This window comes from Peromyscus californicus, unplaced genomic scaffold, assembly GCF_007827085.1.
Source record: "Peromyscus californicus insignis strain IS unplaced genomic scaffold, ASM782708v3 Scaffold_12__1_contigs__length_115047231, whole genome shotgun sequence".
Taxonomy (NCBI): Eukaryota; Metazoa; Chordata; class Mammalia; order Rodentia; family Cricetidae; genus Peromyscus; species Peromyscus californicus.
In genome coordinates this window covers 57,688,651-57,715,349 of record NW_026294413.1, presented here as the reverse complement: position 1 = coordinate 57,715,349, position 26,699 = coordinate 57,688,651, and the positions used below count along the sequence as shown (strand labels likewise).

The 26,699-nt window shown below is 48.8% G+C and overlaps 1 protein-coding gene across 1 annotated transcript in view; it reads right to left on the bottom strand.

Annotated features, from left to right (window-relative positions):
- Positions 1-378: 378 nt before the first annotated feature.
- Scara3 (scavenger receptor class A member 3) overlaps positions 379-26,699 on the bottom strand; it is a 34,030-nt gene continuing 7,709 nt past the window's right edge. The window contains exons 2-6 of the mRNA XM_052732906.1: positions 18,624-18,722; positions 17,346-17,465; positions 14,889-14,987; positions 12,612-13,655; positions 379-2,192 (exon numbers count right to left, since the gene is read on the bottom strand). Coding sequence (XP_052588866.1) covers positions 1,741-2,192; positions 12,612-13,655; positions 14,889-14,987; positions 17,346-17,465; positions 18,624-18,722 — 1,814 coding nt within the window. The 3' untranslated portion in view covers positions 379-1,740. The remainder of the gene's footprint in view (positions 2,193-12,611; positions 13,656-14,888; positions 14,988-17,345; positions 17,466-18,623; positions 18,723-26,699) is intronic.

Genomic DNA, 26,699 nt, shown 5'->3' with positions numbered 1-26,699 from the left:
GGGCAAGTCTGGCCTTATCTTTTTCTCCTTTTTGGCTTCTTTGTCTTAGAGACAACAAGTGGAAGCAGGAAGCATCCCTCTGGGGTCTTGGCCTGTCCTATTTCCTATTTTCCGGTTTCATTGTAGACAAATAACTACAGGGTCTAGCTGCAAGCTTTAGGGGGTGCACTGTCTCCAGCTTGGCCTTGCCCTTGGTGATAATTTCTTAGACTCTTGCTTGGGCTTCCCTGCCGACCACTAGAACACCCAGAGGACCTCAGTTCTCAGATTCTGCATCAGAACCCTTGACAGTGATTTCCCCTCTGAAGATCAATATGAAGTGGATCCCTGAAAGGATTTATCACATCCTCAGGTTGAGTACAAAATACTAGAAGACACTTTCTCCTGGAAACAGCTCTTTACTGGGTCAGTGATACTGTGTTGCATGATATTATCATATGTAGACAGGACAATTACATTGCAGGGGGTAGGTTGGTCGTGCAAGCCAGTTGCACACTGATGTTGAGGAGGACGGTGGCACAGAGGCTGTGAGCAGGAAGAAGACAGGTCTCTGAGGCAGTGCAAGGGAGGAGAAAGCTCTAAGTCTGCTGGAGTCTGAAGGAGCAGGGCAGCTTTACAGAGAGTGAGTCAAGATAATGCAGGCCTTTCCCAGCATCCCTTTCTGCCAGTGTATGCAAGAAGTTCATGAAAGACGAGAAGTAACATCCAAGGCTCCTTGTGCATGTTCAGGCTCTTTCCTGGCCTAGTCCAGCTTGTTGCTCACGTGGGAAAGAGCTCCAGCCATCTTAGGTCGTGGTGGGGTGAGGTCAGTGTGCATCTATGGGTAGGACAGCCAAGAGTAGGAGGCAAGAGCCACCCTGTTACCAGGGATGGACCCTGCTACAGCTTCTTCTCCCCTGGCCACTGCAGAGAAGCCCCACTGGGAACACGGCGTGTCAGCCTAGGTTGAACAAGGGGTGGCTTTGCAGAGAGGCTTCATCCCTGCCTTGTCCTCCCACCTCCACCCCTGCGGTCTTCCCGGGAGGTGGATAGCAGGCAAGCAGAATGTTCTGGGACCTGCAGGGTCTCTCCCTGCAGATGACACTCTGCTTGGGTTCTTTCCAGGCCACTCCTGAGATGCAGAGGTAAGATGAAGAAGAGGAAGAAGAGCTTTCTGGACGTGTGAATCAAAGCCCTCTGAACTTGTCAGGGGCACACCGTGCACAGGGCCTGAGAATGCCAGTCAGGCAGAGTTTTCCTGCCCTGTATGGAGCAGGGCACCTCCCTGTGACTCTGTTCCCATGGCTGTTGGGAGAGGCTCCCTGGAGTCTCATCTATAATGCCCCATTGGTTTCCCTGGATGTTTTCAAGACCAGGAAGACACTGTTGGCTAGCGTGGGTGTTAAGTGACTGCAGAGACCAGAGCTGGTTACCATCCAAGAGATCTAAGACAGCCTTCCCCAGGTAGTCACCTCCCCAGCAGGCCATCACAGGAGAGGGGGGTCTTCTTCCCTTTCCTCCTAACCAGCCATGGAAAGCCAGTAGCCCGCCCCCTGGCCAGCAGAGAAACGGGGGAGTGGGCAGTGAACTGTTTTCTGATGGCGCAGTCATTACTGGGGAGCTTAAGGCTACACAGTCAGTTCTAAGAGACATCCTTACATCAGGATCAATCAATGATTGTCTGCAGATAGTAGGTCCTTCTGGCTGCTTTCTCTGACCCCCTCCCCAACCTGTATTGCAGCATCAGGCCCAAGACCTTCTTCAGTAGGGGCTGTGGTTCCCTGGAGGGCCTGGAGGCCCAGGTAATCCAGGGGGACCCTGGATACCTGGTTCACCCTTAGGCCCTGTGGCTCCACGTTGGCCTGGTGACCCTGTCTTTCCTGAAATCCCTGGCTTTCCCTGAGGCCCTGAGGGTCCTGGAGACCCTCGGGGTCCCTCTGGCCCTGGGGGCCCTACATCTCCTTTGGGGCCTGGCTGCCCCCTTGGCCCTCCAGTGCCAAAGCTGCCCTTTGAGCCTTTGTATCCTTGAAAGCCTCTCGGGCCAGCTGGCCCTCTTTCTCCCACGGGTCCTGGTTCCCCAGGCTGCCCCTGAGGACCCTGAGGTCCTGGGGGCCCCAGGCTGCCAGAATCGCCTTTAGGGCCTCTGTTTCCAAGAGGTCCTTTTATGCCTGCATCTCCTTTGAGTCCTCTTGGTCCTGGAGGTCCGGGGACACCTAGGGTTGGATAGAAGAGACAGGTCACTCATGAGGCACAGGGACAGCTGAGGCTCAGACAGAAGCTTGGCCCGGGGCTGCCATCGCTGGACTATTAGGTAATCGCTTTACTCTTGCTGGAGGGGGTTAGACCAGCAGGTTCTATGCAACATGTATTAGTGTACATGGGCCTGGTGTACTGCTAACACTCCTAGTTCTGACATCCAGGCTCTCCTGAAGCTTCACACACGGCCAGCAGGACAGAGCGCAGGGCTGTGGGGAGTAGGGGAGGCAGGGGGAGGGCGCGTGGTAATCCAGGATGCTCCCATCCAGCCCTGTGGGTTTCGAGTGCTGTTTTCACTCCCTGCCCTACCTTCTGTGACCTCTTGGGCCTCTGGCATCAGGGACACAGAGGAAAAAGGGAAGAAAGTAAGGTAAGACCCATCTCCCAGAAGCATCCCAGAGAAGGGTTGCCTCTCCAGGAGGTCCACTCTAACCACTCCAACCTCTCCTGTGAGTCCCTGAGGCTGCTGCTTTCTGAGCCTTTAATCGGCACAGAGAATTCAGCGCAGCGAAAGCCAGCGCTAGATGTGTGTCTCATGGACTCTGAGAAAGCAGTCTCAGAAAGACAACAGGTCATTTCTTGCATCTTAGCACTGGGCATCGAGCCTGGTCTGCAGTCAGGAGAGCTCAGAGCTTGTGAGAAGAGGCCGTCTCTCCATCTGCGGGCCTCTATTATAGGATGGTGTGGAAGAGACGTGGCTTTCAGTGTGGAGGCCACGCCAGGAGTCGAGTGACCTCCCACCCCGCTACCTGTCTGAGTAAGTCTGAGAGTCACTTCTCAGATCTATACCAACTCTGAGGATACGTGGCAGAGAGTAGCTGCCACTCTGCCAGGGTCGTGTAGAATGCCTCAAGGCTACAGGTGACAGACAGAGCGTGGTCTGAGATGAGGACAATCGTGGAAAAAAGAGCTCCAGCTATTGCAGAGGCGAGGCTTAGTGAAGACCTAGTTCTTTTTGGCGGTCTCTGTGTGGCTGAGGAACAGGGTTGATGGGAGCTGTGGGTCCCAGAGCCTGACTCAGATCTCCATGAGAACTCTGCTGGCACCTCCGCCCCTTTGCAATGAGGTGTCCAAGGTTTGTCAGCTAGGTGGGAATCTAGTCCAGGTCCTTCAACCAAAACCTGGAGAGTGAAGTAAAATCCCCATTGGTAGGCTGGGGACTGGTCCAGTTGGTAAAAATGCTTGCTGTTTTGAGGATCTGAGTTCAATTCCCAGAACTCGTGCCAAAAAAAAAAAAAAAAAAAAAAAAAAGCTGGGTATGGTGGCCTGTGCCTAGTACTGAGGGCTCAGAGGTGGGGGCGACTGGAGACAGGTGGATCCCTTGAGTTTGCTAGCTAGCCCACCTAGCCTAATTGTCAGACTCCAGGCTAATGAGAGACCCTGTCTCAAAAAAAAAAAAAAAAAAGGAAGATGTCTCCTAAGGAACAAAACCTGAGGTTCACACACATCTATACACACAAATGGACCCACAAGGACCCCTCTCTCTCTCTCTCTCTCTCTCTCTCTCTCTCTCTCTCTCTCTCTCTCTCTCTCTGTGTGTGTGTGTGTGTGTGTGTGTGTGTGTGTGTGTGTGTGTGTGTGTGTGTACAATCCTAAGAGCTTCTGGAGTGGAGACTAGAACTCAGTGGGGTCTTTGAGGGAAAGGATGATGTGTGTTGAGAGCTTGAGAGTTCTCTAAGTTGCCAGAATCTTATCTGTGGTCCTGGATCACCTTCGTCCTGGCTGATGTGACCCACTGCCTCTTGCTTCCAACCTCTGCTGTTCCCTGCATCCTTCTCAGTGTTTCTGTGTGGAACCAGGTCAGTGAATATCTATTATGACCTAAACTGGAACCAGAGCCTGGACAGTCAGCCCCACAAGAGCCAATAAAAGCCTTCAGTCAGCTACCGACACCGCCTGCCATGGGACGCTGCTCCGCCTCAGCTCACGTGGCATGCCAGCAGAGGTGCTTGGAGGCTGAGGACAGCTGGTGGGTGATGGTCACAGCCTGGCATTAGAGAAACCAGGAGACAGGAGCTGCCCTTTTATTCCCAGAGAGTCCCTCATTGCACAGTTACCAGCCCAGCACAGGCCCAAGCTGATGCCCACACAGGGTCCACCTCCCCCAGCCTGGCAGGTCTCTCTGGGAACTGGCAAAATCACAGTGCCTGTCCTTATTCTGCTCCTGGCATCTGGACCAGCTGAGATTTGGAGAAGCAGAGGGCCATTCAGCAATGGAGAGGCCCTGTGAGGCTGTGTGGCTGACGGAGCAATGCTGGGCCATCCTTCCCCATTTTAGAACTCAGAGTTCAGCGGAGAGCTGTACTAAATATCATTCGTAGCTGAGTTAATGTAACACATACAGCTTAAGCTGTCCTTAATATAACTTTGCACAACTGAATGTCAAAGTGCTCTGTGGCCCTACAGCCCCTTGTCCTGACCCCTAACCCCGTTACTAGGTGGGGACTTGCATCATGCCACTGTCCCTGATCCTTCTTGGAAATTCCTTTGAATTGGTCCTCCACCTGTCTGGGAACAGGCTTCCCCGGAGGCTCCTCCAAGTCCTCTAGCTCTCCACTCTTTTTGACTTTGAATGTAAGTGACTGCACCCCACGTCCAGTCTGAGCATCTCATGATAACAAGGGTGCTATGCTCTGCCCCCTCCCCCAGGCCATCTGATATACCTCACCTTCTCCTTGGGGCCCATTTTCTCCAGTGCCCAGAGGAGCCCAGCAGCCACTGTTGAGTGTATCTAGGGTCTCCATGTCAGCAGCAAAGGAGAAAAGGCAGAGCCAAAAGTCTGCCCTCCCTGCCACACCACCACTCATTCCCTGAGCGTCTTTCCAGGGCAGATCCAAGCCTTCTTTCCCCGAGGGAGGAATGTGTGCCCATCACGCTTGGGGTAGACAATTGGGCAGAAGCCTCAGCCTCGGTCATACCACGCATTCCGTCGTCCCAAGCATGAATACAAGGAGGACCCACAATAAAAAGTCCGCCTCTTTCTCTGTGCACACTCTTGGGGACACCGCTGCAGCACCATCTCTGAGAACCCAGATGAGTCCAGGGCAGCAGCAGGAGGACAAGTACCAGGCCCCTCTACCAGGCTTCCTCCCACAGCTGCCCCTTCTGCCCCTCAGCAACCTCCAAAAGGGATGCATGGGTCTCTTCCATCCAGTTTGGAGCTGTCTGAAGAGGGGGCTCTAGAATCCTTCTCTGAAGAGCACTGAGGGGTCCGTAAAGTGTAGAAAGAGCCAGGCATGGTGGTGTACAGCTATAATCTGAGCCTTGGGAAGCAAAGGCAGGAGGACTGGGAGTTCTGGGCCATCCTGGGCTACATAGAGTCTGGATAGCTAGATAATAAGAACTTGTCTCAAGAAACAGCACTTGCCATCATGTGCAAGGTCCTGGATTCTATCCTTGGTCCCTACATTAAAAGAAAAAAGTGGATGGGAGCTTGCAAAGGCTTCTTTCTTAGATGCTCAGATGAGTCAGAAGAATTGTGGGGCAGGGGAGCCTCGTCTCTCCCGGGACAAAGTCAGCCGCCAGCAGTTAGGACTATGGGGAACAAGATGACGCAAGGCTGAGACCAAGGCTCCCACCAGGATAGAGCTCCAGTGACCCCCACCAGGATAGAGCTCCAGCGACCTGTCAGTAGTAACAAGACACTGGTGTGGGCAGAGTACAGGGCAAAGAAGAGGAGGGCCCAGAACTGCTCAGAGCAGCCAAGAGGCAAACACCAGCAATGGTGGCTGAGGTAAGGAGTCCCCGGGAGGCCCATCATTATTCAGGAAGCTACAGGCTGTAATTAGGCTCTTGGGCCCATTAGGAACCAGCCACAACTGACTGCATGTCTGAGGTGAGTAGAGTGGGTGGTGGTTCTGTGGTCCATACTCAGGATTAGGGAAGATGAAAGGATCAGGAGCGGCTGGAAGATTCTAGTATCTCAGGACACAACCCTGCCCATCCACGGTATAGTGAGCCATTGGTAGGGCTCCACGGTGCCTCTCATAGCTCACTAAGACAGAGGGAATTAGAAATGGAGGAGAGGTTCCTTGAGTGAATAGCCCAATGCAAAATGCCTTATCCTGAACCCTGAGACCCAGGTTGGAATGCCAGCTCTGGCATTAGCATGTTAGGTGGCTGGACTTGACCTCTCTCTGTCTCTCTCTGTCTCTGTCTGTCTGTCTGTCTCTCTCTCTCCATTGACCTCAGCCAGGGATTCTCAGTCCTCGCTGTGCTCATCAAAAGAGCACTGAGAAAATGTTGATGGACTTCTGTGTCTGTTGAGGGTGGGCTGGTGTGTAACCGTCTACACTGCCAACCAAGCGTAGAACTGTTAAGAGACGATGCAGAGCATCTTCCTGGGAGTTCTGAAGTGACACCAAGGACTGAGATCCCGGGAGAAGGCTCTCCCCAGTGCCAGCCTGCCAGCCTCTTCTGCTTCTCCTCTCAAGGCACTGTGGGGAGAGATTGTCCTGTGCAGAGAGGCTGAAAAACCAAATGGAAGAATGCAGCTAGGGCACCAAAGAAAACGCTCAGCAGCTTTCCAAGGCCGGGCAGACAAAAATGGGGCTCACAGCCACTGACCCCTCTTCACTGACACCTGCACACCCAGCCCCTGTGTCCAAACAGAACTGTTTTTCCCTTCTTTAAAGTAAAATTCTTTCCCAGGTGGGGGTGGCTCATGCCTTTTAATGCCAGTACTTGGGAGGCAGAGGCAGGTGGATCTCTGTGAGTTCAAGGCCAGCCTGGTCTACAAAGCAAGTTCCAGGATAGCCAGATTTGTTACACAGGGAAACCCTGTCTTGAAATGCAAACAAAAAAATATTTACTGTGCGTGTGTGGTGTTTGCATGTATGTGCGTGAGCATGTGCTTGGAGGTCAGAGGATAACTTGCTGGAGTCAGTTTCTCCTTCCACCTTTCAGGTCCTAGCTACTGACCTCAAGTTATCAGACTTGGCAGCAGACACCTTAACCTGACAAGGCTATCTTGTCAGCTTTACTGTTCCTTTCTTAGCATGTCAACTCCCGAATCCTTATGGGTTATGGCAGGATAGAGTGGGTGGTACTTACAGAGCAAGTGTTCAAGTTTAATTCCTTGCACACTTGGCTTCTACCCTCCATTCATACTTTCAGTTGTTCATTGACTAAGCAAACACTTCCAGAGTGCCTTCAGGGCCCATGGACTGTCAGACAGTGGTGAATAGGAAAAGGAGCTTATGCCATCAATAACTGCACTTTGTAAGAAGGCCTTATATTAAGACACCCTTTTTAGGTTCTTATTACTGTTGTCACTGAATCTCACTATGACCTCGTGTGGTACTGGCAGGACAGGTATTAATGATCTTGTTTGTGCTGGTTAGTTTTAACTGTCAACTTGACACAACCTAGAATTGCCTGTGAAGAGGGTTTTAATATCAAGAATTATCAAGATCAAGTAGATCTTAGGGCATGGCTATGGGGGCAGGGGGAGTTGTTTTGATTGTTAATTGATGTAGACAGGCACAGTCCCTTGTGTGCAGCACCATTAATACCTAAGTAAGGAGGTATAAGAACTAGTAGAAGAGAGGAGAAGCCTGGCTGGGAGTGGACAAGCGATTAAGCCGGGAGCCTGCATGGATTCATTTCTCTCTGCTCTTGACTGTTGATGGGATGTGACTAGCTGCTTGAGTTCCTGCCTTGACTGCCCCTCAGTGGTGGGCCGTAATCTGGAACTGAAAGCCAAATAAACCTTTTCTCCCCCAAGTTGCTCTGTGTCAAAGGAACAGAAATTAAAGTAGGACACAGTGGGTGAGGAGACGGAGTTGAAAGCGGTGAAGAGCTCTACCCATCACTCAGCTAATGAGCGGTAATTTTTTTTTTTTTTTTTTTTGCCTCTAACTCCCAAAGGATAGTCCCAGCAGAGACACTGTCTAGCACAGCCATTGTCTAGCACAGACATAAAAATTATCTTAGAGACATAAATCTTTATCCTAGGGAGAGATAAAGATTCTAGGAGAGGTGTAACCAGCATGAATGCACCACAGGATTTCTGTTTAGTAAATGGAATTAGAGCTGGAAGGGGCTGGTCCTACCCCTTCATTTACAGATGACAGAGCACAGTTGGGGAGACGAAGCAAGTGTGCCTGAAGTCCCAGAGCAAATTACAACCCCGGCTCCTTTCCTTCAGTAGGCACTTGGCATCCCCTTCACTGCCTGTGCCGCTGCCACCTCCCTACCTGTGTTCTAACCACCAGCTCTACACCGGCCAGACAACCCGTCACTGCTAGCTCCAGTGTCAAAGCCTCAGGGCCTGTCTGAAGGAGGGGGACTAGTTCCCTCAAAGGTAGGGTGTGCAATTTATCTGGAAAGATTCTTCCAGGTTGGAGAAGTGGTGCATGTGATGACTTAAGCATCAGGAGGAATGTTGGCCAACAGATACAACTTAAAATTGCACCTTAGCGGCCACACACGTGCATCCTCTCAGTGAAGTGATGTGGGAAGCTTTTGGTTCCCATGGAAACACTCAGTGCCTGGCTTTGTTGTAAACATAAAATAAGACAACAAATTAAACATCTTTTCCCCTCTCCCACCCCACCAATCTATATCACAGAGAAAATAAGCCCAGTGGCCATGGAAACATGAAGATGTTGAACTGAGGGTCCTGTGTACTCAAACAGATGTCCCACCATGCTTAAGATGCAGTTTTGTAATGACAGCTCTGCTGTAATCAAGGCAGCAGCAAATGTCAGTCTGCAAGAATTCCTCCGGGTACTGTCTCTGTCTCCTCCATTCTCCATCCCTGGCCCTATAGTGAAGCAGGACCTAAGGAGAAATGTCTGTGGTAGTTGCAAGCTTATGCTCTCAGCTTCTCCTTTCCTGAGTGCACAGCGGACACATCTTTAAGAACTTAAGTAGGGCACCAGGAATGTGTGTGTGTGTGTGCGTGTGCGTGTGCGTGTGTGTGTGTTCATGCATGTGTGGGCATATGTATGTGTCATTGGCCAAGAGCAATGTCAGGTGTTTTTCTCAATTGGTCTCCAGCATATGTTTTGGAAATAGGGTCCATCACTGGACCTGGAGCTCATTGTTTTGGGTAGACTGGCTGCCCAGTGAGCCAGGGGTCATCTTGTCTCCACTCCCCCCAGTGCTGGGATGACAGGTGTACACTGTCATTGTACAATGCTCCTGGCTTTTATGTAAACACTTGAAATTGAATTCAGACCCCTGTGTCTGTGCAGCAAGCACTTTACTGGCTAAGCCATTTCTCCAGTTCTCGGGATTTTCAAGTTCTTGTGACCTGCACATATAGCTTAACCAAACTCTCCTGTCTTAGGTTACTGTTTTGTAAGGTAGAGTCACACCAATATCTATTTTTTCTACCCTCAAAATCCCCCTTTTCTGTGGAGTATATCCATAGGCTCCAGTGGATGTGTGAAGTCACACACAGTAGCAGGCCCCAGGTACACCACCTGTCTCCTTATATACGTACACCTATGAGAAAGTTAGGCACATCTCTCTCAAACTACGCAGTTTCCTACTTAGTATTTTCAGACCATGGTTGGCCATGAGTAGTCGAAAGCATGGGAGGTAAAAATACCAATAAGGGAGTGGGGGGAGCTACTGTCCAAGGCTTGTTATGAAGCTCCACAAATCAGTGTGTGTAAGTGGGCCATCACCGGGAAACTTGGAATTTCCTCTGCTCTTAGAGTGAATTCAACACCACCACACAACTGGCAGAATATGAACCGTAAGAACCATCTCCTCGTGCTCCTCACTGGAGCACAGCACCCTAGAAGCCACTTTTGGTGAAATATGGTGGGAAGGCTTTGGTTCCCATAGAAATTCTCGGTGTCTAGCTTCATTGCAAAAATGAAAGATAACAATAAACAAAAAAGACCCCTCACCCAACCCCATCAGCCCAGAGGGAAGAAAAATGGTCTCTAAAGAAAAAAAAAGGTCTCTAGTGGCAGCGCAAACACACTGTGACATCAAGTGAAGTTGACACAGGCTTAGTACTAGATGGTCAAAGAGGAGCAGGGCATCAGTGACGTAGGCTCCAAGACCAAAGGTGTCCCTGGTAACTGAACTGGAAAGGGTCCCTGCCTTGGATACTGGAGGATGTAAAGGCTGAAGGAGACTAGATAGAGTGGAATTCAGGCTTCCTTCCTATGCTGCGAGGGCCTAGAAGATATCTTTTTCATGAGGATTTGGGATTCAAAGGGAGATCATGAGAAGGCACAGTTCACAGTTTTGCCCAGGGACCCACCAGCAAGGTGTCTGCATACTCTTCCTGCTTCATGCTCTGCTGGGTTAGAAGTTCCGAAAGGACAAATGCCTTCAGCAAAGACACAGTGGTGACTCAGTTGAACAAGAAGTTAGGCCACATGGCCACTTAAGGGCTCCTATGACTCTGGGCCAACAGGGAGGGAAGAAAGAAGAGAAAGGCTGGGCTTGCTCACGTGACTAAGGTCAGTGGGAAACTTCCACACCTGACCCGAGTAGCATGAGTAACAATGGGCCGGAACCTTCAGAAATGAAGGTTTCCGGTCATCCTATTAGAAGCAGGCATGATCCACAGGAATGCTGGTGAGGGCAAAGGGGATTTGGAACAGGAAGTGGAAGGAACTGTGTTGTAAATCCTAGCCGTAAGCACCAGCTTGATTGCAACAATAAGGACTGCATTGTCGCAAGCGTGTCTTCCTCACTTCCTGTAACCAGATCTGTGTGCGCACATGACAGAAACTTCATTTCATCTTCTCTCTCAGTCCTTTTCATCTCTCTGTTAAAACACAGACGTAATGACGACATTGACCCCCACAGGGTTTGAGTTCTGAGATAGGAGGAAAGTGAACATTGTTCTAGAGCCCTCCTTCTATGGAAAATGTTAGTGTGCTTTTGGTTTTGCACGGGATAGTTCATTGTACTGTGATAGCTCAAAACGCAGCCTCACTATCAGCTTCACTTGGAGACTGAGAGTGGAGGTCTAAGGAAATGTATGAGCTGCCATGTAGGTGTTGGGACTTGAACCGGGGTCTTTTGGAAGAGCAGCCAGTATCCTTAACCTCTAAACCATCTCTCCAGCTCTAAGGAGATAAGTATGGGTGACAAGTTGACAAGGAGTAGATTTATGATGGCTAATTTTATGTGTCAATTTTAAGGGGCCATGAGGTGCCAAGATATTTGACCAAGCTTCACTCTGAATGTTTCTGTGAGGGTGAGTTTTGCTAAGGTTGACACAAGGATTGGTGGTCTGAACAAAGCAGATTATGCTCCTTAACATGGGCTTAGCTTTGTCTAAGCAGTTTAAGGCCAGAATAAAACATAAAGTTCACCCTCCCCTAAGTAAGAGAGTTCTTCCTGCCTGATAGTCTTCCAAAAGGGATGATCTCTACAGATCTTGAACTTGCCAGTCTTTCTAGTCACACAAACTAATTTTTATGATCTGTCTGTCTGTCTGCCTGCCTGTCTGCCTGCCTATCTATCCTTAACTATCATTGACTTAACCTATATTCTGTTAGTTCTGCTTCTTTTTTCTGGAGAATTCTGGTGAATAAAGGAATTTAGGGAGATATAGGAGAAGAAGAATGCAGAGTGATGGATCTCTGAGGGACTCATAGTTGGACAGGCAGAGGAAAGCATTAATGAAGCGGGGAGAAAGGGAGAAAGTCAGCATAAATGACTTCAAAAAGATGAGGTCTGCATACTTGCCTATGTGGGCTAAAAGAAATCCATAAATAAATCAAATTTTCTTCGAAAGGTAAAGTTAGAAACCATCTCACCTTCACCAGGAGGTTTACAAGAACCTCCCTCCCTCCCTCCCTCCTTCCCTCCCTCCCTCCCTCCCTTCCTCCCCTCTTTAATGTGTTCCTTTTTTTGAGATGAAGTTTCACCATGTATCTCTGAGACTTAGTGTGTAGTCCAAGCTGTCCTTGAATCCATGATCATTCTCCTGCCTCAGCCTCCTGAGTGTTGGGATTATAGGTGTGCACCATTAAGCCTAGCTCACAAAGACAGAATTTTTGAACATTAAAAAATGATTTAATTTTATTTGGTTATGTGTGTGTGCCCACTTGCATGTGTATACCATGTGTGTACATGTGCCTGTGGAGTACAGAAGAGGGCTTCAGATCCCCTGAACTTAGAGAGGATCAGCCTCCTTATGTGGGTGAGGAGGGAACTGGGAACGGAACTAGGTCCTCTGTAAGAGCAGCACGTGTGCTTAACCACTGAAGCCCCCAAAGACATTTCTTAACATTCCCTGCTGCTTTGGAAGTTGGTTACAGGATGATTTCAGCACTCTCCATCTAGCATCCTCTAACTATGTACATACTATTAGAGATTTCCCTAAAATCAAATGCTCCTGTATACAGAAAAAACCCCAAGTCCCTGGAGAATCCTGCTCACCCTCCTCTTACCTCGGATGATGGTGACATTTCGAAGGATTTCTCCATGCTGTGTGTCCACAGCCTTCATCTCCTCCATGATCATGGAGAGATTTCGGACATTGAAGTCCAAGCGAGCACTGAGCAGACTGAAGCGCTCCCTGAGCAGGTCTGTGGTGCCCAGCATGAGGGAGACAGACTTATTTAGGTAGTAGAGTTCCTCAGCATGGGTGTGGAAGCCCAGTGTGCAGGACAGCCTCACATCGTCCAGGTACTTGAGCATGCTGTGCACGTGGTTGTCGGTGGCATTGATGTTGGTGAAGATGGTGCCAATTTCGATCTCGTGAGAAGCCATGCGTCCTTCCAGAGACTCGAACCTCTCCACTGTACGGTTCTGGGCATATCGGGTGTGGTATTGGAGGTCATGCATGTTCTCCTCGTGGTCATCCAAAAAGGAAGAGATATTGTCCAGCTGTAGCTGCAGGCCCATGACCTGCAGCACCAGGTCATGCATGCTCTCAGAATTCTGGCTAATGCGCTGTGAGGAGGCCCCCAGGGTGGCCTGAATGGTCTTGACCATTTCTCCAGTCTTGGCAGAAGTGCTGCGCAGACCCCCAAAGAGCCTGGTGTAATTCTGCCAGTCTGTGACTATCTTCTGTAGGGTCAGAGTCTCCTCGTCTGTCTTCCGCTGGATCCCATGGATCCACTCAGCAGTCTGGCCCACTGTGAAGTTGATCTGGTGTACAGCAGCCCTGACATCATAGCACTCCTGGGTGAGGTCCTTCAGAGTGGTGTCCATGCCTGCTGTGGTGGCCTGCCAGCCCCTCACCTGTGCCAGGAAGAGTCCGAGGGACTGATTTACCTGGTGGATGGAGAAGGAACAACTGCCCATCTCCTGGGAGATTTGACTGCTTGTGGTGGTGAGCAGCTCATGGGCCTGGGAGGTCTGGTCCAGCTGGACCTCCTGGGCCAGCAGCATCTTCTGAAGCCCCTCCAGCTCCTCTTGGAGCTTCCTGATCTCCTGCCCCAGCTGCCCAGCCTCTCGGCAAAAGGAGCAATTGTTCAGGGCTTTTGGGTCTTCAGGAGAAAAGGGGACAACATTTTCAGTTAAATGGGACAAAGGTGCTTCGTGTGTGTGTGTGTGTGTGTGTGTGTGTGTGTGTGTGTGTGTGTGTACATGGTTATATGCATGCAGTCATACACACATATGTGTGGGAGGTCTGAGGACAACCTTAGGTATTGTTTCTCGGGTGCCATCTATCTTATTTTTGAGACAGATCCCCTCACTGGCCTTGAGCTTGTCAATCAGGTTGGCAAGTGAGCTCCAAGGATCCACCTGTTTCCATCACCCTAGCCCTGGGATCACAAGCTTGTGCTACCACACCCACCTTTTCCACATGGGTTCTTGGGATTAAATTCAGGTCACAATGCTTGTGTGGCTGAGTTATCTCCCTAGCCCCAAAGGTACGTCTTGAAATGCAGGCACAAGGAACTGGCAAGTGCCTTCCAGACCCTGCTTCCTTTCCTGCTACAAAAATCCCTCTCAGAAATCCATGTGGAATCTCATCTTTACTCTGCAATCTGAAGGGCAGGATTTTGGATATTTTTTTTTCCCCACAGTATCACTGCATTCTCAAGAACAGATCTTAGTAACTATTATGAGGTGACCAAGAACCTCCATTGTGCACTTCATTTTAAAATGTTTACACATATTTTAATATCTGTTGTCTTGGTTGAAATCTCATAATGTATTTGTGAGCAAGGTGGCCCTGGTGAGTTTTTTCCTTGTGACTCCTGAGGAATAAGACAGAAAAGTAGCTTGCCAAACAGAACTCTATTATTAGGTATTAGGGCAGCACTTTCTATTCGCAAGGGAGATGATCTTTAGACCCACATATGCTATGGCTCCTTCTGACTCACTCTCTTTTAGAATGTTCCTGATTGGGGAGCAGGATAGAGACCATTGTGAACTGTGCTGTGGTTTAAGGCAGTTGACCTGAAAGGGGCTCATGTATCAGGAGGCTTTGCAAGGTCTTAGAAACCATTTGAGATGCATGAGGGTATTTTGAGAATGGACCATACTTGCTTTCCTTGTCTGCCTAGGGTCTGTGGCTGGATCAACAGACCATATAGAAACTGCGCCCAAGTCCTTGTTGTATCCCAGCATCCCAATCCTCCTTGGATAGACAGTGCTCAGCCAGAGAGGGAAGCAGGGATCAGTGGCTGGTCTGAGAGAGTAGGCGGCACCTATCCATCTTTTGATAACACAGGATGGAGGAGGCTGTGTGCTTCTGGACACTAGAATCTTACCCAGTCCTTGAAGATTTTCTTGCATCGACACAAGCTTCTTATTATAGATGGACTGGGCCAAGGAGATGTCTTCTGAGAGAGAGTCCACCTTCCTAAAAACTGGGGAAACAGAAGAGACACCGAGCTGGGTCATGGTTCAGAAGCAGCCATCATTGGTGAGATAATTTTACCGGTCTGCCACTGAAACCATTTGTGCTTCTCCCAGGGTATAAAAAAATCCTCTCTTGTTGAGGACACTCAAGATACCTCCTCTCCTAAGCTTACAAAGTTTGATGTGTAGATATGACTGATGGCCCATCTTGGAAATAACCCTTATTTGTGATGGTTGTGAGGACATGATTTTTCCCTTGGGATAAATGTTTGGATGATAACCCTTTGATAAGTACAAATCCTCAGTAAAGACTTCCTCTAGAGAAGCCTCTGCTACCTTACAGTTCACCCCGGCCCGGGCCCTACGAAAGCTGTTGTGTCCACAGGGTTTAGAGCATGGCTCAGCAGAAGCAGGGTACCTGGGCTGATCCGGCAGAAGCCTGGATGGCCCTGGCAGTGGTGAGGGGGTATGGGTTGGACTAATGACTGACGCAGATCCTCTGAAGGCCACGTCAGGCAGAATGGAATTAGTTTCACCCAAATCGACTTAGCTTCTAGACTCAGATTGACATGAAGTCTGTTGGGTGACTTGAGGAAGGTCAATGAACAGAGTCATCTACAAAATGAAAACATGGAGCCAGTGACTTCTACAGCTCTTAGCACCTCCAAACATGTATGTTTTCAAATGATTTAGAATCTCTGGGCTCTCATGAGCACTGTATATCTCAGATCTGTCAAGAGATCGAATTAATTAGTACCAGTGACATGTTTGAGAGATCCTAGGGACAATTTCACATACTGTTGGGTTGGGGTAGCACTTTACAGTTGGCAATAGTAACTTCGTTTGAGCCTTCTCTCAATTAAGAACCTATATATAGATGAAGGAAAAGAAATAAAGAGACCTGATAATTGCTATTTGACTCTAATGTCTCCTGGACCATCAGCCAAGGTCTCATTCCATGTGTTCTCACTACTCACTGAACATCTCACATTTTGTAATTACATATTAATTTGTTTTGGTATTCCATGTATTCTCACTACTCACTGAACATCTCACATTTTGTAATTATGTATTAATTTGTTTCGGTATTCTATGTATTCTCCCTATTCACTGACCATCTCACATTTTGTAATTACATATTAATTTGTTTAGGCATTGTCCTTATTTTTCCTGCCTTCTCATCTTATTATGGTTTCAGTGTGAAATGTGCACTCTAGGCTCATGTTTTTGAATACTTGGTCCCCGATGGGTGGTGCTGTTTTGGAAGGCATGGCCTTTCAAAGGTGAAGCCTCGCTGGAAGTAGTGGCTCACTGGAGTGGGCCTTGAGACTCTTATAGCTAGGCCCCACCTCCCTTCTGCTCTCTGCCTTCTGCCTGATGAGGCAATGTGTTTGGCCATCTCCTCCTACCGCCGTGCCTCACCTACCATGATGGACCGCTCTCAAGTGATAAGCCAGAATGAATCCTCCCTCCCTGAAGTTGCTTGGTGTCAAAGCAAAAAGAAATGTAACTAATACAGCCAGGGGTGTTGGTTCCCAGATACCCTCAACCAGGAGCATGACCACATGCCTTTGCCGGAGGGTGTTCACTCTCAGGGTCAGCACCTTGGGTGACGGTCGCTCAGGCCTCCATTGCTTCTCACTACTCCCAGCCCTGTCACTAGTATCAAGCAGGTTGGGACAAACAGATTTCAGTATGATGGGACCAAACTGATTTTAGACAATTTACCTTAAACTCTTAGAATCTAGAAAGTAGAATCTACCTGAACCTAGTCATATGATAGCACCGTGGTCACACCGACTGCACTGTATATGAGAAGCACCGAAAGTCGGGTCTCCTGGCCTCATCTGCAGGACTCTTGATTTTGTAGGTTAGTAAGATCCAGACATTTACATTTTAATGAATACTGAAGGCAAGCTTGATGCAGGTGGTAGGTACCCAATCTTATCTTGAACAATACACACACAGACCATGGATGGTCTTAGAAGCCACTTGATCCAGTGGTCAAAATCCAGGGCTCTACAACAGATTCACCTGGAGAGCTGAAAGTTATGGATCCACTCTATTACCCTGGGAATAGGAGAGGGCATCAGTAGTTCTGAAAACTCCCAAATGATTCCAACACAGACCTGTCAAACTCGTCTGGTTATTCTCTTCTACTCAAAACCCTATAGCTAACTCTTAACCAGAGATTAGAAGCAAGTCTAATCTCCTAGAGGATTAGCCACAATGAAGTCCGAGCCAGGAAGATGCTTGTGTGGGTTGCAGGAGACAGATGTGGAGGCTTGTCTCCTCAGGGGTGCTTTTGGTGTAGAAATCTAATCAGTCACTCCCGGGCAACCAGGGTCAAGGAACTCTGAACTCACCCAAAGAGGCCAGCACAGCCACGGCCACCAGGAGCAGAGCTAGGAAGAGGTACAGAATCCTCACCGATGTGTGCAAAGATAAGTTCTTCTGACAGCGGCTGCAGCGGGGTCCTGGCCGGCCTGCAAAGGACAAGGAGACGGTGGTGGCTTGGGTTAGTGGTGAAGGCTGGAGTGGAATGCTCAGTTCCATGTTCCTGTCAAGCTGGACTCACAATGGGAGTTTTCCACTTTTATCCCTTACTTGCTCCTACCTAGACTGAATTTCTAGAACTTTCTGGAATAGAGGAGACAGAGACTACCGGACCCCCTCCTTACCAGTCCTTCTTTCTTGGCAGTATCTTCATTCAGCCCACAAAGTGGCAAGATGCCTTTCCTCTGTACACTGGCCCTATCAGTGGTCCACAGTCCCAGCAGCCTGCTCGCCCCACTGCCTAATGCTATGCTCTCTTGTGTGTTCAACACAACCCAGTTTGCCCATGACTTTCTGGGTTACAGTACTGGAACTCTCCTGCCATGATAATTCCTCAACAGGGGCAAATCATGATGCTTTAGACAGTGTGCCAGTGTTAAGATGTAAAGTCCCACACCTGGGGACTCCCTCAGCCCCAGGCACGCCAGAAGTTGGTCACCAGTTTTCCAACTGGACAAATAAGCTGTGGCTGTTTTGGAAACCAAACAAGGAGTTAAAGTCCACCAGTCAGGTTGCTGCACAGAGGGGAGAGGGAGCAGGTGTTCCTGGGAACTCTGGGAGATGACCAGCGCCCACTGAGAGCGTGAAGGCCCCAAGGTGAGTTCGGCTTAGCCGCAAATGATGACTACAGCAGTGATTAAAGACCTAGTGCCTGGTCCACATGGCACACTAGAATCAATTCGGAATTCTGAGGGCAGGCCCGGGGCATCACTGGGTGTGTACAATGTCCAGTCAGGGAAAGGACATAAGGTGTAATCGACTGAATGCCACTGAGGGCCCTAGTCCAACCAGCAACAAGTGGAAGACAGGCCTTGGGCACAGAGTGTCTGGCTAGGGGAGTTGGTAGGGGTTCCTGTAAGGGCTCAGGGGGAGCCCTGGGGGCATACGACACTTCCACCAAATGCTGATTTCATCCATACTGCACAGTCCCAGGCCGCACAGCTCTGCCCTTCCCTCTCCAAGGAACAGTAGGAAAATGAGGGCAAGAATTCTGATGTCACCCATTTGGACACATTGCTCACCAGTCTAGAGATGAAGGCAGTGAACTCTCAGCTCACGGAAGAGATAGGGAGTCCCTGAGTACTTACCTTCTTGGGTGCAGGGGAAGGATGGCATGTCCTCGTCTTCACCAGCCGGGTCCTCTTCAGTAATGCACAGTACATCCCTGTCACTGCCAGCTGATCTCACTGCAATGGAACCGGTTGGGTCAGACCCTACCTTGACCACCAAGTCACTTCCTTCCCTCTCTAGCTTCCCATCTGGTATCAAGGCTCACATCCCATGCCCACCCAGTCCCTAGGTCCAATTCAGTCCACCTGAGACCTGATGTAAGCTGAGAAATGGGGCAAAGCTAAGACGTAGAAAGCCAAGTTACTGAGAAATCTCACCTATCTGGTAAAGAGATGTACCCATCTCCCACAGTCTAGGAAGACACACAGGCCCACCTAGTCTGCACCTTGCTCAGACCCCTAGGGGTGGACCAAAGAGATATAACAATGTGTTGATCGGCCCAGCACATGGAACAGAAGAAGAATTTGCCTGCTTCAGGCACGAATCTGATTTGGCCCTGCATGGGCTCCAAGACTGTGTCCAGTCAAGCTAGGAAGGAGGAAACAGAAATCAAGAGGTGGGCAGATAGGGGATGAGTACATTCTGCCTCCTGTATGTACTTCACTAGAGCCTCACTGAGGTGTGAAAGGGTCCAGAGTCAGGTGATTCCTAAATAAGACCTAAGTGAGTTATCTCATTATTGAGAAAACTGTTCTTCCCTTCCCCTCCCATCTCCTCTTCCTAGGAAAACAATGATGAGGAAGGTGTTCTAATAAAGAGGAAGAGCAACTGTGGGGCCAACTTGGACTTTGCTCTGGGAAATGGGGATAAAAGCCAAGGATGGAACCTAAATTACTTAGACGAGGCATCTTTGATCCCCACTTAAAAAATTAGTTTTATTTATTTAAATATTTAAATGTAAATTATTTTATTCATTTAGTCTACAGGTGTGTATGTGCATGCACAGACATGTCATAACAAACATGTTTTTTTTTAAATGAAGAGTTAGAGCTCATTAAGATGAGATTTTAACATAGGTTTAGATCTGATCATCAATAGAGAGATATTCAGGAAGAACAGAACATACCCAAGTGTGACTGTGGGCTTCTCAAGAGAAAGTTCTGCTTACATGTCTTAACAATAGCCATATACGCAATTAAAAATATTTTATTTTATTTATAATTATGTGTATATGTGTGTGTGCCTGTGTAGGGTATGTGGGTATGTGCATGTAGGTGCAATGCTCACAGAGGCCAGAAGGGGGCATAGGATTCCCCTGGAGGTAGAGTTGTAGCCAGTGTGAGCCTCCTGACAAGGGTGTTGGGAATTTAACTCCAGTCTTCTGGAAGAGCAGCAAGTGCTCTTCACTGCTGAGCCATCTCTCCACCCCAAGCTATATATATCATTGCCACGGCACCTGAAGCTACAGCTCAAATGACTGGTTAAAAAAAAAATTCCCTCTTTTTTTATACTTTAATGACTTTATACAATTCCTGCAAGTGAATTTACTGGATTGGACTATAAAGACATTTTAATGATAAGGTAATTAACAAGTTTCTCTCAAAGAAGGACATAAAAATTGCACTTCTAACTACATGGCATACACCAATCTGCTGGCATACCCCAATGGGTCTCATAATAAAAACAAATGCATTTATGAGTTTAACTCCAATTATCTCCATATTTTATCTTTTACATTGAAAAATTGTTGGTGAAAGGCTTGTGGTGGATGGACATTGTACCTCAGGGGTAAAGCAAGTACTTATAATGTATGAGACCCTGGTTCAGCTCAGCTCCTAATATGCGCGCGCACGCGCTCACACACTCACACACACACACACAGAGAGAGACAGAGAGACACAGAGAGATACAGAGAGAGAGAGACAGAGAGACAGAGAGAGAGACAGAAAGACAGAGAGAGAGAGAGACTCTACTTGGAGTCTGGAGATGCCAGGTTTTCTGGTCAGCTCTCTGCCAAATGGCCCTTTTCCCTTAGCCCCTGTTCCTCTCCTTCCCCATTTTTAGAGGAACCAGCTGGGATACACGTTAGAATCTTTACTGAGAGTATGGCCTGACACTGACCAATCAGGGTGAGTGTCATGACCAATTATAAAGGTCTTGGACTGTCCCAAGGTGAGCGAGACACAGTGACGGCAGTGCTCAAGTGGGACAGCTTCTGGGGTCCAGGATTTGCTGTGGGAGCAGTGGCCCAGCTGCCCCCTGTAGGACTCATGGTCACATGTTCCCATCATCTCATACGTTGCAGACTCCATGCCCATGATATGGTCACTCAACCCTATATTTGTTCCTCCTCTGGCATGAGCTCCTGGTTTAAATGTCTCTGCCCTCCCCATTTCCTTTCCCCCATCTTCCTCCTCTTGTTTCTCTCCCAATAATTCACCTCCTTTGGGGCTTGTTTTGCTTAATCCTTGGAGACTTCTCTTTTCCTTCATCTTAGCTGAGCATTTGGTAATACATTTGTCGTTTACCTCTTACCTAAAGTTTAAAGCTCAAAGAATATGCTGAAAGCAGCCAGTTTGCTTTCCTCGGTTTCATTTTTGAAATGTGGTGAAGTGTTGGGTCTGGCCTCAAGGCAACCATCATGACAATCCTATAAATTTTACAGCCTAAAGTATCAGTTTTATGGTCAAAGAGACTGAGAGCCAAAGACATTAAGAATGTTACTAACGGCACACACAATACAAGTGGAGAAGCCAAGATCTGGATTCAAAAATCTTCCCTCTCTGGCCCACATACTATAACTGTGAGTGAAGAACAAAAGCTCTCCAGAAGTATTGCTCCCGCAACTCCAACATTAGAGGGTAGAAAGGAGAAGGGATAGGCACTTCACTAAGCTGGAAGAACTTGGAGGGCTGTAACAATATCCAACAGCCCTCTGGGGTTTTGTAAACCTTTGGCCCCTGTGCCTTCATGTCCCCAACGCTGCCCTGTGACCTCTGTAATCAACTGGGAAACTGTGATGCAGAGAAGATGGGGTGCTTAATGAAGTTCATTGTCAATTTATCAGAATCTATATTCACCTGGGGATGGGCCCCTGGGCATCCCTAGAGTGTGATTATCTTGATTAGAATTACCTGAGGTGGGAGGGCCTGTCTAGGGTGGGTGACACCATTCCCTAGCTGGGATCCTGGAATATATACGTGATGAAAGGGAGCTGAGAGGTGAACATTCATTACTCTTTGCTTCCTGACTGTGGATGGTGTGGCCAGCTGATTCGGGCTCATGCTGCCTTGACTTCCTCACCGTGATGGACTGTACCTCTAACTGTGAGCCAAAGAAACCCTTTTCCCCTTCAGTTCCTTTTGTCAGAATATTTTGTCACAGCAACAGGAATAAAAACCAAGACAGTGGGCAAGAACACTTGAGAAGTAGAGGCAACCTTGAGAGGACTCGTTGGGGAGGAGGGTCCCATCACTGCCATAAGCCCCCTCTGCTTAGCCCCCAGGTCTGTCACAGCTCAGCTGTCCCTTGCTGCATGCACTCCAAGGTTGTGGATTGAGCCTCTGTGGATCTCAGCAGGCAGCTCTCATTCCCGGGGCTTGAGTCCTAAGGGCGGGCAGGCTGGTTCAAAGAAAGGGGCAACAACATTGGCTTTGAAACCGGAACAATTTTTCATCATGCCTTCTGCTAGTGTTTCTGTAGCCACACCTGAAGACATCAGAGGCTCTCGTGATCCCAAGACTCAGAGCCCCACCTCCAGAGGAATTCTGAGTTGAGGGAGGCTGAAGATGGAAGTGTTGGGCCTTAAAAACACCCCTACTCCACTGCCTTAATTGATCCCTACAAGTAGGCTGAGAAGGATATGGTATAAGAAATTAGAGAAATTAGTCTCTGGATTTGATAGCTGGATGAGGAAGTGTGTGTGTGTGTGTGTGTGTGTGTGTGTGTGTGTGTGTGTGTGTGTGTGTGTGTGCGTGTGTGCTGGTAAGCACTGTAAAGAAGAATGGCAGAGTGGGAGAGGGAAATAAGGATGAGAAGCACAGTTTAATGGGGTACAACACATCTTTTTATGTGCAACCCCGTGGAATCAACCTTTTCAGCTTTACTTTGCAACTTGGGCTGTGAACCCTCCATCAATCTGCCAGCGGTTTACAAGGATTGCTTTGCCCGGGCAGCTTACAGCTTACAGGGTGATGATCTCTTTCCCAAAAGCTTCGGGCTAGGAGGACTAGAATTCTTTGGGCCATTCTGTGCTTGTCTAACTAAAACCTCAGCCGATAGCTAGGGCGGCTCAGCCGACGAGCTCTTTAGAACACCGTGCTATGAGGGCTGCTCAGATCTTCCCGCTGAGCCCCTCAGAGAGAGTCCCCTTCCTTCCTGTCCATGCCCTTCATTCTCCCCTTAGTGGTGCTTCTCGGCCCTCCCTCGTGATAGGGCCTCCTCCCTGTTCTGGCTCCAGAGGATATTTCATCACTCCACTGTTTATAGTCTTAGCAAGGAATCTGGGATGATTTAAATGAAGCCTGGCTGACACCAGCCTTCAGCAAACACCCCTCCCAGAGCAGCTTTGTCACACCCTTGCTCCCCTAGTGAGAGCCCCTCAAATTGCCTGCCATTAGCAAGTGGGAGTTAATAAGGACCACCACTTTCCTGTATGGCAAGGAGGGAAGTGACAGTTCCTGAGTTGGCTCTCTTCCCCGTGATGACATCTCAGCTGCTCTGTAACTCATAGCCCTCCCCAGTCCCCACGGAGGGCTTCTCCTCTTCCTAGTCCCCCGACTTCCTGCTGTCCAGTGTAGAGCCCTGCCCTGAGGGACTCTGGTCGGCCCATAGCTGGAACGCTTCGGCAGCTTACCACTTTAGCCTCTCTCGCTTTAACGAGAACATAATCCAAAGCATTTGTGGGGCTCCCTCAAGCCAAGTCTCTTGTAAGCACAAACTCCGTGTGTTTATGTCTCATTGAGCTTGTTCTGGTTGGGGACCAGATGGACCTGCAGACAGGAGAGTGAGGAAATCCTCACTGGTGAGAAGATGAATGGAAACCAGAAGGGAAGCAGAGCCTGGTGCCGGGCCAAATGTGGTCCCCTGAGGCAGGAGAACAGCTTTCCTTCATCACCCCATTTTCCCAGCCTTCTGGGCCAAGCTGGCTTGGTGTTGGGTATACTAGCTCTCAGAAGGGAACTTACAAGTCAGAGTCACTGCTATCCCATTACTAAGACCCTAGGATGGTAATGGCTCCTCTGTGTCCAGGAATCTGGGGCCAGACCCCAACACACATGCAGTATCTACAGGACTGCACATGAGAGCTGGGGTAGGACCCTTCCACCCAGACCTGCCATCTGTTTACTCATCAGACACCCCGCCCCCACCCCCAGCACCATGTCACCTCTTTCAGATCAGCCCAGGGCTGATGCTGCGTGGGCATCAGTCAAGGTAGCTTGCTGACTCTTGCTGAAGGCCTGAATGTTCTCTGCTGGTTCAATCATGAGCTCGTTTTAATTTAAAAACAAATGAAGATTAACCATTAGAAATATGGTTTCAATCTGTTTTATTCTTGGTATTCTCTATGGCCAAAGGAGTGTTGATGCATGGGGTTTGCAAGAGCTTAACACGCCAGAGCCAAAATGATCACTCAGGGACTTCAGGCTTGAACTGCCAGGAAATGGAAGGTGGGGAGGAGGGGGCTGAGGGAGGCAGCAGAGTTTAGGTGGGGCTTCCCTCCCTTCTACAGAGCTAGCTAGAGACTGGATAAGACATTCTTTCCCTAAAACCAGAAGGATTCCTGTTTGGGTGAGGAGTGGGTGGGAGGGTAGGGAAAAAAAACATATGTGACATTTAGGACTTTGGATTTGCCCAAAGTTATGGTGACCTTTCTGTAAAATGTAAGGGTGGCTGGGTGTCCAGAACAGCAAGGAGAGCCTTGTTCTGATAGGACGGAGGTGTCCAGAGCAGGCTAAGCTTCCAGGAAGGAGCAGCCTCCATTGCAGATACATGCTGCATGTTTTCTCTTCTTCCTCCTACAGCTCTCAACATCAGGAACAGGTTGGGCTTGGACGAGGACACTGGAGCGGACAAGACATTTCTAGACCTAAAAACTTTCGTGAAGCCCCTCTGAGGGACACTTAGAACAGCATGGTGCCTGAGAATCATGAAAGGGCAAATATCTAAGGCTCTGGAAACCAGTCACTGCCTCCCTTGTCCCAAGGCCACAAGGAATCTGAACTGTGACGACACTGGAGTGCTTTTACCTAGAGAAGACAGCCAGCCGGGTGCTACCCTTCATGTGGCCCACATTGCAGGCAATGTGCTTGGAAAAAAAGGAAAAACATCAAACAGCCTTTAAAGGCCAGTGTTGCCAGCCAGCTTCATAAGGTAACAGCAAACAGTGCAGGGTTGAAAGGGCTTCTGTTCCACTGGTACCTGGGGGCGTAATCTCCAACTTAAAGGCCAGAAGGAAGGCCAGAGAGGAGGGATTCCTTGTTTTTAAGCTTTTGCTTGCAAGAGCCAGGTAGAATATTGGATTGGTAGGTGCATGTCTTGGCACCTGGTTGCAGTAGCTGCTGACTTTCTTAGGGTCGAGCCTGGTTCAACCTTTCCCGTTGTAGGTGGAAAACATGCAGGATGCTTTAGCGCTAACCATCTGCTCACCCGGACACCGTCTCTGACACAAGCTTTCTTCTGGTTGACCAAGAAATGTGTGATTGATTCATCCCTCCCCCCACCCCCCACCCCTCCACCCTGGGATCAAATTCTTCTGCACAAGTCAGAAGGGGGAGATTCGAGGAATAAAAAAGGTCTTTCTTTGGGCACTCCAAGGAACATATTTTGATGACTATCTTCAGCCGAGTTCAGAGTGGGTTTTCCAAACAGCCAATTGGGACAGAAAAAATAAAGATGTGGGAAACCTTCTCAGGAGCCAATGCTATATTTAAAGTTTCAGGACAGCTATAGTTTAAGGTCGGGGAATGCTATAATTAGGGTTCCAGGGTTGTTTTCATCAGAAGCCGCCTGCTACTGCCCCTCTCCTTGGCTTTGTGGGTTCCTCTGAAGCCTGGTGGGAATCTTCTGTCCCTCTCAGCTCCAAGGAAGCCAGGTCTCTGGTTCCGATCCGTGTGCTCAGGTCAGCAAACTGGCACTGACAGGCTTGGTGCTCCTGTGGTGTCTTCACTCTCAACCCCTTTCCTGTTTAGTCTTCGCCCTTATACTTATTTGTTGCGAGGATCTAGGTCCCTTCTATCCCTGCCACCTCCTTCTGGACCTTCTCTCTGTGACCTCTCGCTGTGTTCTTGGTGGCTGTAGACATTGTGAGTTCATTCTTGATTTATCCTAAGCAAGGATAAATTCCTTTTTCTAAACAATATACTCCCTTTCCTCTCCCTTGTTACTCACTGTTGGCATTTGGGGTCCCATGGTTTTCACTGTCATCCTAACTTAGGGCTAGCCTAAGCTAACTCTAACCCTCTGATAACCCATTTCTAAGCAGTTCCCCAATGGATGACATCACATCTCTTTGAGAAGAGAGCTAGGACTTTTCAGCCCAGGCAGCAACCATCCCGATCACACCCACACTAGAATCTTAAGTAGAAACAGCCCCTCCTCCACTCCCTGGAGCCCCAAGACTTTAGTGGGATGGTAGAGATGGGAGCTAGCAGTCTGCTTGATCCTTGTTGCCAATCTGCTCTGTGGAATGCCACCCTTTCTCACTTCTCGGGTTCCCTGATGCCTTCTCTGTGACACCCTCCTCCTCAGAGCCTCCTCTTCTGTAGGACAGCAGCGGTGTGCTCCCTGTGCTATGGATGCCGAGAATGCAGCAACAGGAGTAGCCTAAGGCACACTCCCATGTAGATTAAGGGTCGCAGCCACTTTGGGTAGGGTTATTTTCCTATCCTGAACCCAATCACAGCTGTCATCTATTACCATGTCCCAACCCCCATCCCCCTCAGGACCAATTTCCAACTTCCAAGAAACCCTTTTTACAAAGTGTGTTCACAGAGCATGGTTCCAAAACATCCTTTGTGGGGGGAAGAAAAATAAAAAGCTTTTAGCAAATATTTCAAAAAGTCTTGAGGGAAAGAGAAAGACATTTAAATGCATGTCTAATTCTGTGTTTCTCAGACTGACTTGACCTCAGAACTTCCTGTCAATCTGGAAAA